We start from the raw sequence: 14,927 nt of genomic DNA on the forward strand, positions 1-14,927 counted from the left end.
GTGCCCAAGCAGGAAATCATTTCTTCTTCTGTTTCCTAACAGCTCTACATTTATATTTTTTCTCCAAGTATTTATTATTTTCAGCCTTATAGCTTTCTCCTCTATTAAGAAAGTCACTATATCTTGTATGACAGTTGTGGTACATATTCCATCTCTTCCAAAGGCTAAGAGCAGAGACCACACCTCCTTTATGTTTCTGTGCAGCAGATGCCTGGCAAATTCCTGAAGGTTCCTGTGCATAGATTCAGTAACTGCTTGTTGAGGTAAGGTGGATTCATTTCATTTTTGTCCTTCTTCTTGATTTAGGTCAAGAATTTACAATATTTGGCTTGAGCATCATACTAGATTCTATCCTATAAACACTGTTTCTTTTTTGGTCTTATAAGTTCAAAAGCCTCAGCACGCATAGAAATAATCCAGAAATTAAAGCAACGGAGGGGTGAGAGTGGGCATGTAAATAAAATATTCTTACGCAAAAATATTCTGGGCTTTATTCTCAGAGAGAGACATATTTCCAGGCATAGTAGAAATGATGACATGGAAAAGGAAAATGGTAGTCAGGCACATTATCTGGGAATTAAATATCTATACCTCTGAGATAAATGGATGACCAAAACAGCATATAATTTGTATGAATGCAGCTTATCAACATGTATGTTGTAGGTTATTCAACTGCAGCCTGGAAAGTGGTGAAATGGTACACAGTTATTTATTCATGTCTTCAAATATATTTATGCATGTCTTCAGAGTAATTGTGAACCTACTGCTGTGACTTTGTCCACTTTGAAATGCCTTTTTTTAAGCAACAGAAATATGGCACCTGCTCAGATATAATCATACTCTTAAAACTGTATCCTTCTAAATACTAATATTACAATTCTACAAATCACTGGAATTTTAGCAAATGGATAGTTGTTTAGAAGAAGCATTTTAGCCTTTTTTTATAACATTTTTAAAGGCATCTTTCAGAGCACATTATCTTCTGAAAAAGTTGTAGGTTCTCTGATAATCATTAAAAATTCTATTGGAAGATAATAGTAGAATTATCTTTCCAGAGTTGTATTAAAAAGAAAAAGATCTCCAGCTATTTCCATGTTTAAAGAATTTCCTTGAAGTCTGTTTTGCATAAACATCGCATACAATTCTTTATTTCCCCATCTTCATCTTTATCATGTGTTATTTTAATGCCTAGTTTAGTTTTCCTTGTTACTTTCTGAACACTTGTGAGTGTACTGATTATGCTTTGTTATTCTGTCCTGATCACTATTTTATATATTTAGTTCTAACATAGGACTGTATCTACTATATATCCTATTATATGTCTACTTCTAACAGAGATTGTATTCCTAATGTACTTTTGATTAAATATTATGTGTATCCTTGTATCTCTCTCAATTTTTATCCATCTCAATCTTTTTCACTGGACAAATGAGCATCTTATCTACTATGTGACAAGCACTGTCCTAGGCATTGGTGCTTGACAAGCACAAAAAATCTCTTAGACGTCATATAGAAGATTCTGTGGAAGATAATAAACAGGTAAGCAAAAAAATATACAATCATTTCAGGAGAAGTTATAATTTCTATGAAGAAAAATGAAGCAAGGTAAATGAAGAGTGTTGGAGAAGTATGTTATTTTAAGTTGGAACTCCAAAAGAAGCCATTTTGGAGGAAATCTGAATCATATGAAAGAAAAATGCAAAGATTTGGGGAAAGACCTTCCAACAACAAAAAGAAGAGTGCATGAGAAGGGAACAAGTTTGGTATATTTGTGAAATGGCAAGAAAGCCAAATACTCATGTCATGTAGACTCTTATAAGCCATTGTTGGGTTTTGGATTTTACTCTGAAGAGAGATCGAAAGGCTCCAGGCATTGGAACAGAACTGGAGCATGCTCTTACTTCTGACGTTTAGAAATCATACTTAGTGTTAGAGAAAAAAGACTCTAAGGGAGTCAAGGGAGGAAGTAGGGAGACCAGTTTGGAGAAAGTGACACTAGTCCAGACAAAAGATAATGATGGCTTAGACCAATGTGGTGACAACACACATGTGAGAAGTGGTAAGACTGGGAATATATTTTGAAAATCAAAATTATGATACTTGTTAATGTACTGGATATGAAATACAAAGGAAAGAAACAGTGACTCCAAAATGTTGGTCTGGGCAACTATGTTTTGGGGCCTGTAGGAAACCAGGCCTGCCAAGAACAACATGAGCAATTTTGGAAGCAGAGTCCTACTCCTCTCAACTTGACTGCAACCTTGTGAGAAGCTGTGGACCCAGAGGCCTCCAGGTAAGCTATGCATAGATTCCAACCCCATAGAAACTGTCAGAGAACTTTTGTTTTTCACTGCGAAGTTTTGGGGGTAATTTGTTATGCATCAATAGATAACTAATACAGCCCTCTTGAGATTTGCAGTTATAAATTTCAAAGAGTGAGTGCCACTGCCAATGTAAAGTGAGATAGTCAGAAGAGGTATGTGTTTTTTCTCTTCCCATTCCAATGCATGGAAAGGGTGTACTAGGGTTCCAAGCAAAACTAAACACAGGTTCCCCCTGGGGAAGTAGAACAGATGAGGAAGGGGAGGGATAAAATTAAGATGCATTTTAAGCTTTAATCTATATATTTGTGTGTGACCTGAATTATTTATAATCAGCTTATATTTATTCTTTGTGTGTATAACTTAAAGTAAAAGATAATCTTAACAAAAAGGTAGCACTTAAAAAAAGAAAAGTAGACTTCATGAAAAAAGTAGTTTGTCAGGGAAGTGCAAAATCACAGTCTGATCTGTCTCTTGATTTGCAATCCATGGTTCCAGGCGGCCTAGGATTCTGCAGGCTCGCATTCTCTACTGAGATGTTCAGGAGGGCCAGGCAAAGCCCTCAGACCACAATGAAGCAGTTATTTGCAAAAGCCAGGTTTTAGCTCCTGGTAAGGCAACAGCATTCCCATTCCTATGCAGAAAATTCGGATGATCCCTCTACTTAAGGCCCAGAGCTCTGTAGCTGCAAAGTGCAAAGCGCACTGGAAACATCTATCACCCTAATCTGCTTCACTATTTTTCTGTGTGAAAACCCTTTGAGGTCCAAGAAGAAAAGACACCTTATCATTTAGGTGTCAAGTACTATTAAGTTGGATTCTCCAAGGCTTTCACTGCTGTGTCATTTTAGTCACATTATTCTCTCAGGTTGTTAATCTATAAAGGTGTAAATACAAATGGAGAAAATTATAACTTCTTGAGGATTCCCTTGCCAAACATCTGAGGGCAAATCCTTTCAGTGTGGGTGGTTTCTCTAGCAATTATTCATGAGTCTTTGTATAGCCTGCTTGCTTTCTAAAAAGTCATGCCCTTTAATAGGGGATACAGAGAGGCAGAGTTGTTTGTCAATTCACTGAAAATAATTCAAAATTAATGGTAAGTAATTATATATGAACTGATGAAATTTTCTACTCCCATGAGATTGAAATCTCCTCTGAAGCAGGGATCATGTCTTCTGTATCCAATATTCACTAAACAGTTCTTACTTTGCCAGCCAAGTGATAGGTTAGAAATGGTCCAGAGTAGCATGTACTGTGAATATCATCCTTGGCCAGATCATTATCATATTTTCTCTCCCTCTATTTTTCTTCTATTGTGCTTGCCTCATCTATTTTTTTCTAGCTCTTTTGGGATCAGCTTTTTTGCCTGCTGCCATTTAAAAATCTGATACTATGGGTTTATTCATTCTAAAAATATCCTTTAACAGTTGCAGATATCTGGAGAGAACCAGTTTAGTGTCACAAATTCTAAATAGCTAAAAGTCAATTATCATAATTAGTAAGCAAAGTTTCAATTGTAACATGTTCCCAAACATCATTTGTACAAACACACAGCAAAAATCACCAGTAACTTAAACATTACATTAATGTCTACTATTTACACCTTATTGTGTATATTTCAAGCTCAAAAGATGTTCTTAAGCTCTAGTTCTTTTCCTTGTACTGACCTTCACAAGATTCTCCACTTGGTGAAAACATCCCATTGTCATGGTAGCCATCTCTGCACTCACAGTGGTACCATCCAGGCAGGTTAATGCAGTTGGCACGACTGTCACATTGAACAAAGCCATCAGAGCACTCATCTATGTCTGTTTGGCAAAGAAAACAAAAACGGGATGTTACACAATTGTTAGCTTCCTCTGCCCCAAACTCAAATATTCTGCTAGAGAGCTACTAGATGTTTTAGTGCCAGCAAATCCTTAAAACTGAGGAAACAGAAAGTCAAGAAAGTCTACTTGGTTGTTGAAAGCTATATAGAAAGAAGGTAGTGGTATTAGTAACAGGAGAAATAGCTAGATGGCTTCTCTGCAAAAGTCATCAAAAACGGATAAAATGAAAAGAACTGGTCTATGAGGGTCATTAGTGCTCTCACCACCTATTTCTAGCTCTTCTTCTGACACAAGCTTGGATTGCCATATGAATGCATGAAGCCAATTAGGAAGTGGCATGTGTCATATTAAGATGCAGCCTGTGATTCACATGTACCCTTCCCCATCGCAATGAAAGTCCCCAGGGGCTCTAAAGATCAGTCTGAGTCCCTGAGTGAGGGTGATATGGGGCACAGTCCTCCCCTAGTTGATGGACATGGAATATGAGCAAGAAATCAGGCGTTTTGCTTTAAGCCACTAAGATTTTAGGGTCTTTTATTACTATAAATGTAACCTACGCACCTGACCAAAATTTCATTCATCTCCAGTAGCAATAGCAACATGCTTAATACTTTCAAGAATATATACCACTGATGTCAATTTTTAATGGGTTTCACATATACTATCTCATTCAACCCTCAAAAACAACAACAACAACAAAACCTTGCCAGGTAGACTGCTTATTGAACAGATGGAAGAAGAATGAGGCAAAAGAAAATTATGGGGTTTAACCAAGGTCACCTAAGAGTTCACTGTTGCCTGACTTTCAGGTATGTTTTCCTTCATAGAAGCCAACAAAGGCTGAAATCAGGAAAATTGTCTAAACAAAGAGAGCTACGTATCTTCAGTTTCACATATTTCCTCCAATGGTTTATTATTACTCCCGAATACTGTGAGCCTTTTATTCTACTTTTTGGGTCAGATTTTTGCATGCTGCCATTTAAAAATCTTATCTGATACTATGGGCTTATTCATTAAGTCTGTTAATGATGAGAACATCCAAAATCAATCCAGGTCTCTTCTTTTGCTCACAGAGGAAAAAGTAATTCCTGGAGTTGCCTTACAGAATGCCCCTTCTGCTCGATGCTCTGACTGACTCAGACCCTGCTAAATGCTGAGATGATAGCAAATCATGGCTGCTGAAATATCCATATGAACCCTACTTCCATCCTGACAGCTGTATGCCACAGCTGAACATTCTACTCACCAAGGTAGGATAGCCCTTATATATTTGCCACACCTGCCTTTCAGTGCCTGCTGCAGTGACCAGGCATGGCAGTGTCCCACATGTTGAAGGGAAAGCCTGCATTTTAGAGTCCTCTCTCAGCTGAAGACAGTCCACTTCAGCTCCACAGAATCTACTTCCTTCCTACTTCCATCCCATTGAACTCCAAATTCTCGGAAGTATATATTCCTTTCATTTTCTTTTTAAAAATTTGCCTTTTCTCTATTCGATTTTGAAAGAGACACATTTTTTGAATAAATACACTGTTGGTTTTTTTTTTTTTAAAAGAGAAATAACCCATCTCTCATTTATTTCTTGACAAGCCCAGAATCCCCTCACTAAAACAAGGTACAAACCATTGTCTTAGATTAGGCAATAAGTATATATATATATATATACACACACACACTATATATATGTGTATACATACATACATATATATATATATATTTTATATCATTGCAAAATTTTAACATCATTTCTGAACCAAGAAATCTTTTGCCTCTGTAGTTCCTCTTCTGAAGAGTTAGTTCCTACTGTCAGTAATTCCTACTGTCAAAATAATTGTTAGTGGTCAAATCAGCTAACCACTGACTTCTTGACAAATAGCTGATGCGGACTGCTTCCATTTACTGAGGCCTCCTAGGCTTTATGAAACAGCCTATTTGTATTTCAGGAGCCTCCCTAACTGATGAATCTCCGATTATAAATGGGACTAAAATGCTATGCTCATTTCAGCTAATACAGTCTTTTCTTCTAACCCAAATGATGCAGAAAATTGATTATGTCATTTCTTAACTACATGGACAAAAGAAAACAGGTTGGGATTTCAGCTTTAGAAGTGAGTTTCTTGGGAGAAAGGCCATGAGGGGGAAGTTGTATAGTATCTTGTTTTAGAAGAATCTGGCCATTAGTATTGGTGATTTGCAAGTAACTATTAATGGAACAGAGCCTTCTCCACTGAAACAACTTTCGCATGTATATTTAGCCTTTAATTTAATCCTTTTTTATTGCCTGAACACAGTTGTTGCGGGCTTAGCTTGGATCTCATGACATAGATATGTATTTCAATTTTTAATTATCACTTACTTTCTCTCCTCCCTCTTTGCAATCGCTAGACCCACTCCTTACTGCCTTGGGCCCATTTCTCTCTCCTATATTGCAGCACCCTTTCCTACGTTACAAATATGCTCACTGAAGCTTAATGAGAATGTATTATATTACTTCGTGTTCTAAAGACTGGGAATACAAATGTATGCTGGACAAATGTATTTTCATTTCCTGTTTGTGTTATTATTTATTACTACTAAGTAGTATTTTAGATGATGAATATGCAAATATATGCACTACTCATTAATTTGCATTCAATTTTTATTGAATGCCTGTTATGTGCCAAGTACTAAGTGCTGGGGAAACAAGGATGCACAAACCAGAAATAACTTCTGCCTCACTGAGATTAATATACATCTAAACTGTCTTTTATTTTAAGAGAATTAAACTTATAAAAATCTGAATTTACAATCGCATAGGACAGTGTTTCCCAACATGTCATATATCTGCACCCATGTCATGTTATTTAGGTGATAATACATGATTTTTTTAAAAAGACTTTATTTATTTATGTGACAGAGAGAGAGAAGTCACAAGTAGGCAGAGAGTCAGTAGAGAGAGAGGGGGAAGCAGGCTTCCTGCTGAGCAGAAAGCCTGATGCTGGGCTCGATCCCAGGACCCTGAGATCATGACCTGAGCTGAAGACAGAGGCTTAACCCACTGAGCCACCCAGGTGCCCGATAATACACGATTTTAATGGCTAGGTATTAATATTTCTGAATTATTTCTATTTATAGCAAGTGATACGAATAGTACAGTAGTGAAATTTTATTTAGATTTAAAAAGTGACAGACATTACAGAAACAATATTAAGTAAATGACGGTATAAACATTATATAACAAAAACAATGAAGTTGGTATATAAGTGACTAAAATTTTGAAAACAACAAAATACAGTATGGAGCAATTATTCACATTTCAGAAGGATGTGGTGAGTAATTCCTCATGTAGTGAAATACCTTAGTTCATTTAAAATAGGACTCAATTTATAAAATATTTAGGATGTCTTTGTCATGCTTCAAGTTATATACTTGCTATTATTTGGGATAGTGAAGAAAAACTAGCCAGGTAATATAATATATAGTACTTCATTTTACACTTTCATGTTCCTGCTAATATTGATTTGTGTATGCAAACTCTTCTGCTTTGGTGAAAGTCAGCAGAAAATGAGTGTGTTTGAATCACCAAAAGTATGCTCTTCCCACCAGAAGGCTCATGGTTTTAATTAAAACCAAAGCTAAAACAGCTTCATATGTAAGCTACTTGATGGTGTATATGTTCTCAGTTATTCAGTAAATATTTAGTAAGTGAAGGATGGAAATCTGATCCACAAATTAAGAAGTAAGCATATTTTATCTATACACAAATTTGAATCTAATACTATGTTTAACATATAAGTGACACACATATTGTGTGCATTTTCAAATATACATATTATACTTTATATAGAAAACAGTAAAGACAAAATTTCAAAGAATTCTTTTCTTGGGTATTTTCTTTTGGCCAGTCAAAACCCAACCTTCACATTATCTAATTGAGTTAGATTCACAGGGAATAGCAGACCGAGGAGAGAAAAATGTTATTATTTCATTCCAAGTGAAAACTAACATGTTTGAACAAATTACTTCTGAACTGAATAAAAGTTTTCAAAAAGAATAGTACAGAATGTATAAGCTCATATGATTTAGTCTTGATTATAAGGACCTTAATTTTGTACTCTGTAGGTACATTATATAGAAAACTAAAAATACATTTTATGAAAACCTGTGATTTCATTACATATTCTGTCTTAGAAAGGAACCAGTTCCCAATTCCCTAAGGACAATTAAAACTCCCGCAGTAGCAACATTTAGAATAGTCAGCTAGTGATGATATTAAAATGCTGTCCCAGAGCACAGAGAATCCAAACTCCAAATAATATTTAGCCATCCAACAGCAGTCATGAACAGTAGTCATACTCCAGGGATCAAAATCGACTTAGATAATAAAAGTGGAAGGCACTGTTGAGGATAGATTTTCTAGCACATATGTTTTTGAGGCAATCATTAAAAACAAACCAACAAGCAGAAAAACAAGAAAGAAAAAGACATGAATAAAAAAAAGCTCACACATGTCAGTGTCTTGTTTTCTTTGTCTCCCTGAGGTCTGACAACACAAGAATGGATGCCTTCTAGAATGTCACATGGGCCACTGTTTTTCACTGAAAATGGCTGTTGCCATCAGCATTTAAAGGCTCACTTCAAACAATGACAAGTTATTTCCTTGTAAAATTAAATACAGTTACAGGGTGAGACACTTGAGTGATAAGCAACTTTGTTATCATACATGATAAAAGTTATTTCTATCATAACAACATAACTAAGAATAAAAATGTGTGGGGAGGGTATGTGCTTTGGTGAGTGCTGTGAAGTGTGTAAACCTGGTGATTCACAGACCTGTACCCCTGGGGATAAAAATATATGTTTATAAAAAATAAAAAGTTAGATTCAAAAAAAAAAAAAAAAAAAAGAATAAAAATGTGCAAATATCTAGAATCATCCATGCCTAAGACAGACTCTGCTCATTAGTTTAACCTGCTCTCTTTTAAGCTAAGAGGAAACTGATTAGTTGCTAATCTATACAGAAGAAAAGATAATCTAGCTCTTCTTTAAAATGAGCACATTATTTTTAATGACAAAGTCTAATAATAAGAGTTCTTTCATCCTCTTTATCATTAATAAGAATCTGACATCATTTGTCATAAAAAATAGTACTTGGACTATTTATATCACTGTCCTGTGCACTGGTAGTTAAATTATATCGATAAACAACAGGCAATTAAACATCCTGAAAACAATTAATCAACTCTTGATTACTCACATGTGGATTATTTGTTTTCTAGATTATCTGCAGCATTTTTTTAAATCACAAGGTCATTTCCCTTTGTCTCTTGTTGAGCTTCTGGGGAGTCTGCTTTTAACATTTAGATGTGAGTGTTCAAGGAATGCAAACTCTTCTGAGCATTGTGTTATTTTTAATAACTATACCAGATCTAGATATAAAATATTGTTCAAAAAATTTTAAGACTTTTTTCATATTCATTTTTTGAAAATAAAATAGGCAAAATATGTAGATAAACTTTGAGAACCATAAAAGCATAAAAGCCTCTTCACAAGTTGGGTGATAACATTGCAGATTTAGTGAAAATTATTTTCATTACTTTATAGTTCATAATCAGGAAGTTAATGACTGCTCCTAAAAAAGCATTAATACATATAAATATAAAACACATAACAATGTCATCATATCATTTATTCCTCACTACAACCATGTGAAATATTCTTATCCTTATTTCATAAAGAAGTCATGAGAACAAATACATTGCCCAAGCCCACACAACAGACCCAAACACTCTTAATGGCCAAGTCCAGTGTTCTTTCTCACATTAGGCTATCTCTGAAGACAGGCTTCAGGCATTAGGCTGTCTCTTGCAGGAACAGCTTCTGCTTTGAGATATGGCAGTGTATATCTTAATATGAGTGAATTCTAGCTCTTTGGCTTATTACCTATGTAACTTTGAATATTTTGCCAAATCTCTCTGAATTTTCTGGTTTTGAATGAGAAATAATTCTGTTAATAGTTTGCTGTTTCCTACCATTTAGTATGCAAGGCTTCATGGGAATGGTACCTGGCTTATACAGGCTATTAATATGTATAAATTCCACCTCCACCTCTGAAAGAACCCTTTATAGTTTATAAATCATGCTCACTTATGTCCTTTGATTACCTGGAAAGGAACAAAGAAAATATAGTTTTACAAGTAGGGTTTAGATCAGAGAATGTCTTGTCTTCTGTGGACAACCAGGAGCCACTGCAGAGTCTTTAACAGTAGAGTGATGTGGTTGATCTAAGGCATACTTTGGGAGGAACAGGGTAGCCCCTCTATGTTGCACAGATGGGACTGGGCAAAACTAGGGGCAGTCTCACGTCCTTACAAGGATATTTATTATGATCTAGGAGAAAAGTCAATAAAGATTTGAGGGTAAAAACAGTGGAGTTAGGAATAAGGAAGCATAGCACATTTTTTTTTCTCAAATGCTTATCTTCAGTCAGTGTACAAAGCCCTCTCATGTTCTGTGTTGATGTAAGACCGGCCAAGTTCACATTATGTATGCCCAGAGACATACCATACAGAGAAAGAAGATCAAGACAACCTGATTTTTCTTGCAGTTCCTGGGGTCTTCACATTTCTTTTTTTTTTTTTTTTTAAGATTTTATTTATTTATTTGACAGAGAGAAATCACAAGTACACTGAGAGGCAGGCAGAGAGAGAGAGAGAGAGAAGGAAGCAGGCTCCCTGCTGAGCAGAGAGCCCGATGCGGGACTCGATCCCAGGACCCTGAGATCATGACCTGAGCCGAAGGCAGCGGCTTAACCCACTGAGCCACCCAGGCGCCCCTCACATTTCTTTTATTCCTTCACAGTCTTTGCCTATGCTGTCCCTTCTGCCTGGAATGCTCCTCTTTCTCATTGCCTTATCCTATTTCTTACCTGTCTCTCTCCCATATTAGACTAATTTCCTTCTGGAAAGCCTTCCTTGACTCCTTCCTTAGATCTCCTAGTGCTCATTGTTTTTTGTACTTTCTCCTATGTATTCCTTGCATTTTGCCTTAATAGCAACTATCATAAGGGCTTTTTAGGGGTGGGGTGTGGTATGTAAACTCGTGAACATTCTGACTTAATTAGAATAGCTTCAATTCTGGAGAAAGTCCTCTCTCCCTCCCCTTGTTTTTCAAAAAGTATTTTGATTCTTCAAGCTTTGCATCTATCACTTTGTGAATTTCTCACAAAAAAACCCCAAACAAAACAAAACAAAAAACGGAGAAGAGAAAGTTTGCATTGATTCTATGGATTGATCTGACATCTTTACATTATGGAATCTTTTAATCCAGAGGCATGATATATTTCCTCTTTCTCTAATAATTTTTAAAGATTTTATAGTCTATAGTTTTCTGAAAGGATTATCTTAGGTATATTTTGCCAGAATTTATTCCTAAATATTTATTTTTACCTTCCTTTTTAAAAAACCAATTTTTTTCTAATTTTATAGAGATATAATGGGAAAATAGAATCATAAGATTTTAAAGTGTACAACATGATGATTATACAAAAAAAGGCAAAAGGAAAAACACCCCCAGCAGAAAAGAAAATTCAGTACTTTTTTTTGTCTTTCCTTGGAAAATAGAATATACTTCTGAAGCGGTATAGTCAGAGCAAAGGAAGCCACAGCCTAGAATATATATGTAATAGTGGGGTGCAACAGGTGATCCAGGTAGTAATCTTCCTGAAGAATTCCAAAGAGATGTGAAATTCCACATAAAACTAATGTGAGACATGGAGTTGAAAGTAGTTGGTTTAATTAAAAGTCTACTGATGAATAATCAACATACCCACCCCCTCCCACCTGGAGCAGACTGCTGAAAAAAAGCAATTACCTTAAAGCCACAATGGATAAAGAAGATGTTTAAAATATCTGGAAGAAACTGGGCAGCCAATAGAGGAGTTACCATCCCTTGGAACAAAGTCCCTTCATTTCAGTGTTTAGAGATCTCAAATTATAAAAACCAACACAAAACAAAAGTGGCTCTCTTTTAAGTCACCTACTGTAAGTCTGCCAGTCAGCAAACTTAAACTTCATAATCAAAGCTCAAAATTAGATTTTCTACTTACTCACTCTTAAACACTAATGTGTTTAATCAAGGGACAACAAATACTTCAGAAAAGTATATAACATACTTGGTTACAAGGATAAGCAAGATATACCATCAGAAAAACTGACTGTGAAGGAAATAGAAGTAATTATAGGACAGAACTTAAAACACTTATTAATATCTTCAATTATTACTTCTTATTAATATCTTCAAAGATTTGAGAGAATAAGAAAAAGACACAATACTATAAAAAAAAGAATATTCAAAGAATGAGGAAGAGTTCTTGGAAATTAAAAATATGACAGCTAAGAAATTTTTAAATGTAATACAAGTCTTAGAAGATCAAGTAGAGGTAGCATAACATACAGAAAATAGATGAAAAATATGATTGAAATAAAAGCAAAGAGCACCAATCTAAAAGGCCCAGCTTCTGATTAAAGACAAAATTCATACCAAGAAAACAGAAAAGTCAATGGGAGAAAAATATCTTTTAAAAACAATAAGAGCTCTTCACTACAGAGTCCTCAGATTAAAAAGCCCCAAACCAAGGTCTTCAAATAATGAAAAATGACCTGACAGCCAATACATAGTCATGGCTTACTATGTAGCAGCCCCTGCAATTTGCAATATACCTATATACATTCATGTAGTGCTGACAGCTGTTTCATGAAGTAGGGTTATCATGCTCCCCATTTTAAAGAGGAATAAATTTAGGCAAGTAATTTTTAAGAGAATTTAAGTAATTTACCCCAAGACTATAGAAGAACAGAACTGGAATTTGAACCAGACCCCCTATATAAAGAGATCAAACCCTTACTACATATACAACACTGCCTCACAAATGAACAAAAGAAAGACTCACATCTAAATGCATACTGACTGTAATTTCACAATAAGTATAAAATACAAATCTTTTTTTAAAAATTTATTTATTTATTTTCAGAAAAACAGTATTCATTATTTTTTCACCACACCCAGTGCTCCATGCAATCCGTGCCCTCTATAATACCCACCAGCTGGTACCCCAACCTCCCACCCCCCCGCCACTTCAAACCCCTCAGATTATTTTTCAGAGCCCATAGTCTTTCATGATTCACCTCCCCTTCCAATTTACCCCAACTCCCTTCTCCTCTCTAACACCCCTTGTCCTCCATGATATTTGTTATGCTCCACAAATAAGTGAAACCATATGATAATTGACTCTCTCTGCTTGACTTATTTCACTCAGCATCATCTCTTCCAGTCCTGTCCATGTTGCTACAAAAGTTGGGTATTTGTCCTTTCTGATGGAGGCATAATACTCTATAGTGTATATGGACCACATCTTCCTTATCCATTCGTCCGTTGAAGGGCATCTTGGTTCTTTCCATAGTTTGGCGACCGTGGCCATTGCTGCTATAAACATTGGGGTACAGATGGCCCTTCTTTTCACTACATCTGTATCTTTGGGGTAAATACCCAGTAGTGCAATTGCAGGGTCATAGGGAAGTTCTATTTTTAATTTCTTGAGGAATCTCCAGTCTGTTCTCCAAAGAGGCTGCACCAACTTGCATTCCCACCAACAGTGTAAGAGGGTTCCCCTTTCTCCACATCCTCTCCAACACATGTTGTTTCCTGTCTTGCTAATTTTGGCCATTCTAACTGGTGTAAGGTGATATCTCAATGTGGTTTTAATTTGAATCTCCCTGAGGGCTAGTGATGATGAACATTTTTTCATGTGTCTGATAGCCATTTGTATGTCTTGATTGGAGAAGTGTCTGTTCATATCTTCTTCCCATTTTTTGATATGTTTGCCTGTTTCGTGTGTGTTGAGTTTGAGGAGTTCATTATAGATCCTGGATATCAACCTTTTGTCTGTACTGTCATTTGCAAATATCTTCTCCCATTTCGTGGGTTGCCTCTTTGTTTTTTTGACTGTTTCCTTTGCTGTGCAGAAGCTTTTGATTTTGATGAAGTCCCAAAAGTTTATTTTCGATTTTGTTTCCTTTGCTTTTGGAGACATATCTTGAAAGAAGTTGCTGTGGCTGATATGGAAGAGATTACTGCCTATGTTCTCCTCTAGGAGTCTGATGGATTCCTGTCTCACGTTGAGGTCTTTTATCCATTTTGAGTTGATCTTTGTGTACGGTGTAAGAGAATGGTCAAGTTTCATTCTTCTACATATAGCTGTCCAGTTTTCCCAGCACCATTTATTGAAGAGACTGTCTTTTTTCCACTGTATACTTTTTCCTGTTTTGTCGAAGATTAATTGACCATAGAGTTGAGGGTCCATATCTGGGCTCTCTACTCTGTTCCACTGGTCTATGTGTCTGTTTTTATGCCAGTACCATGCTGTCTTGGTGATCACAGCTTTGTAATAAAGCTTGAAATCAGGTAACGTGATGCCCCCAGCTTTATTTTTGTTTTTCAACATTTCTTTAGCAATTCGGGGTCTCTTCTGATTCCATACAAATTTTTGGATTATTTGCTCCAGCTCTTTGAAGAATACCGGTGGAATTTTGATCGGAATGGCATCAAAAGTATAGATTGCTCTAGGCAGTATAGACATTTTAACAATGTTTATTCTTCCGATCCAAGAGCATGGAATGGTCTTCCATCTTTTTGTTTCTTCTTCAATTTCTTTCATGAGTGTTCTGTAATTCCTCGAGTACAGATCCTTTACCTCTTTGGTTTGGTTTATTCCCAGGTATCTTATAGTTCTTGGTGCTATAGTA

At 35.9% G+C, this 14,927-nt stretch overlaps 1 protein-coding gene across 4 annotated transcripts in view; it reads right to left on the reverse strand.

Moving 5' to 3' along the window:
* The window catches only part of NELL2 (neural EGFL like 2), a 407,098-nt gene that overhangs the window by 17,848 nt on the left and 374,323 nt on the right, over positions 1-14,927 (reverse strand). For all 4 annotated transcript variants that reach the window (XM_082742286.1, XM_082742288.1, XM_082742287.1 and 1 more), the window contains exon 17: positions 3,988-4,128. In XM_082742286.1, the coding sequence (XP_082598412.1) occupies positions 3,988-4,128 (141 nt within the window). The remainder of the gene's footprint in view (positions 1-3,987; positions 4,129-14,927) is intronic.

This window comes from Mustela nivalis (assembly GCF_964662115.1).
Source record: "Mustela nivalis genome assembly, chromosome: 7".
In the NCBI taxonomy this organism is placed as follows: Eukaryota; Metazoa; Chordata; class Mammalia; order Carnivora; family Mustelidae; genus Mustela; species Mustela nivalis.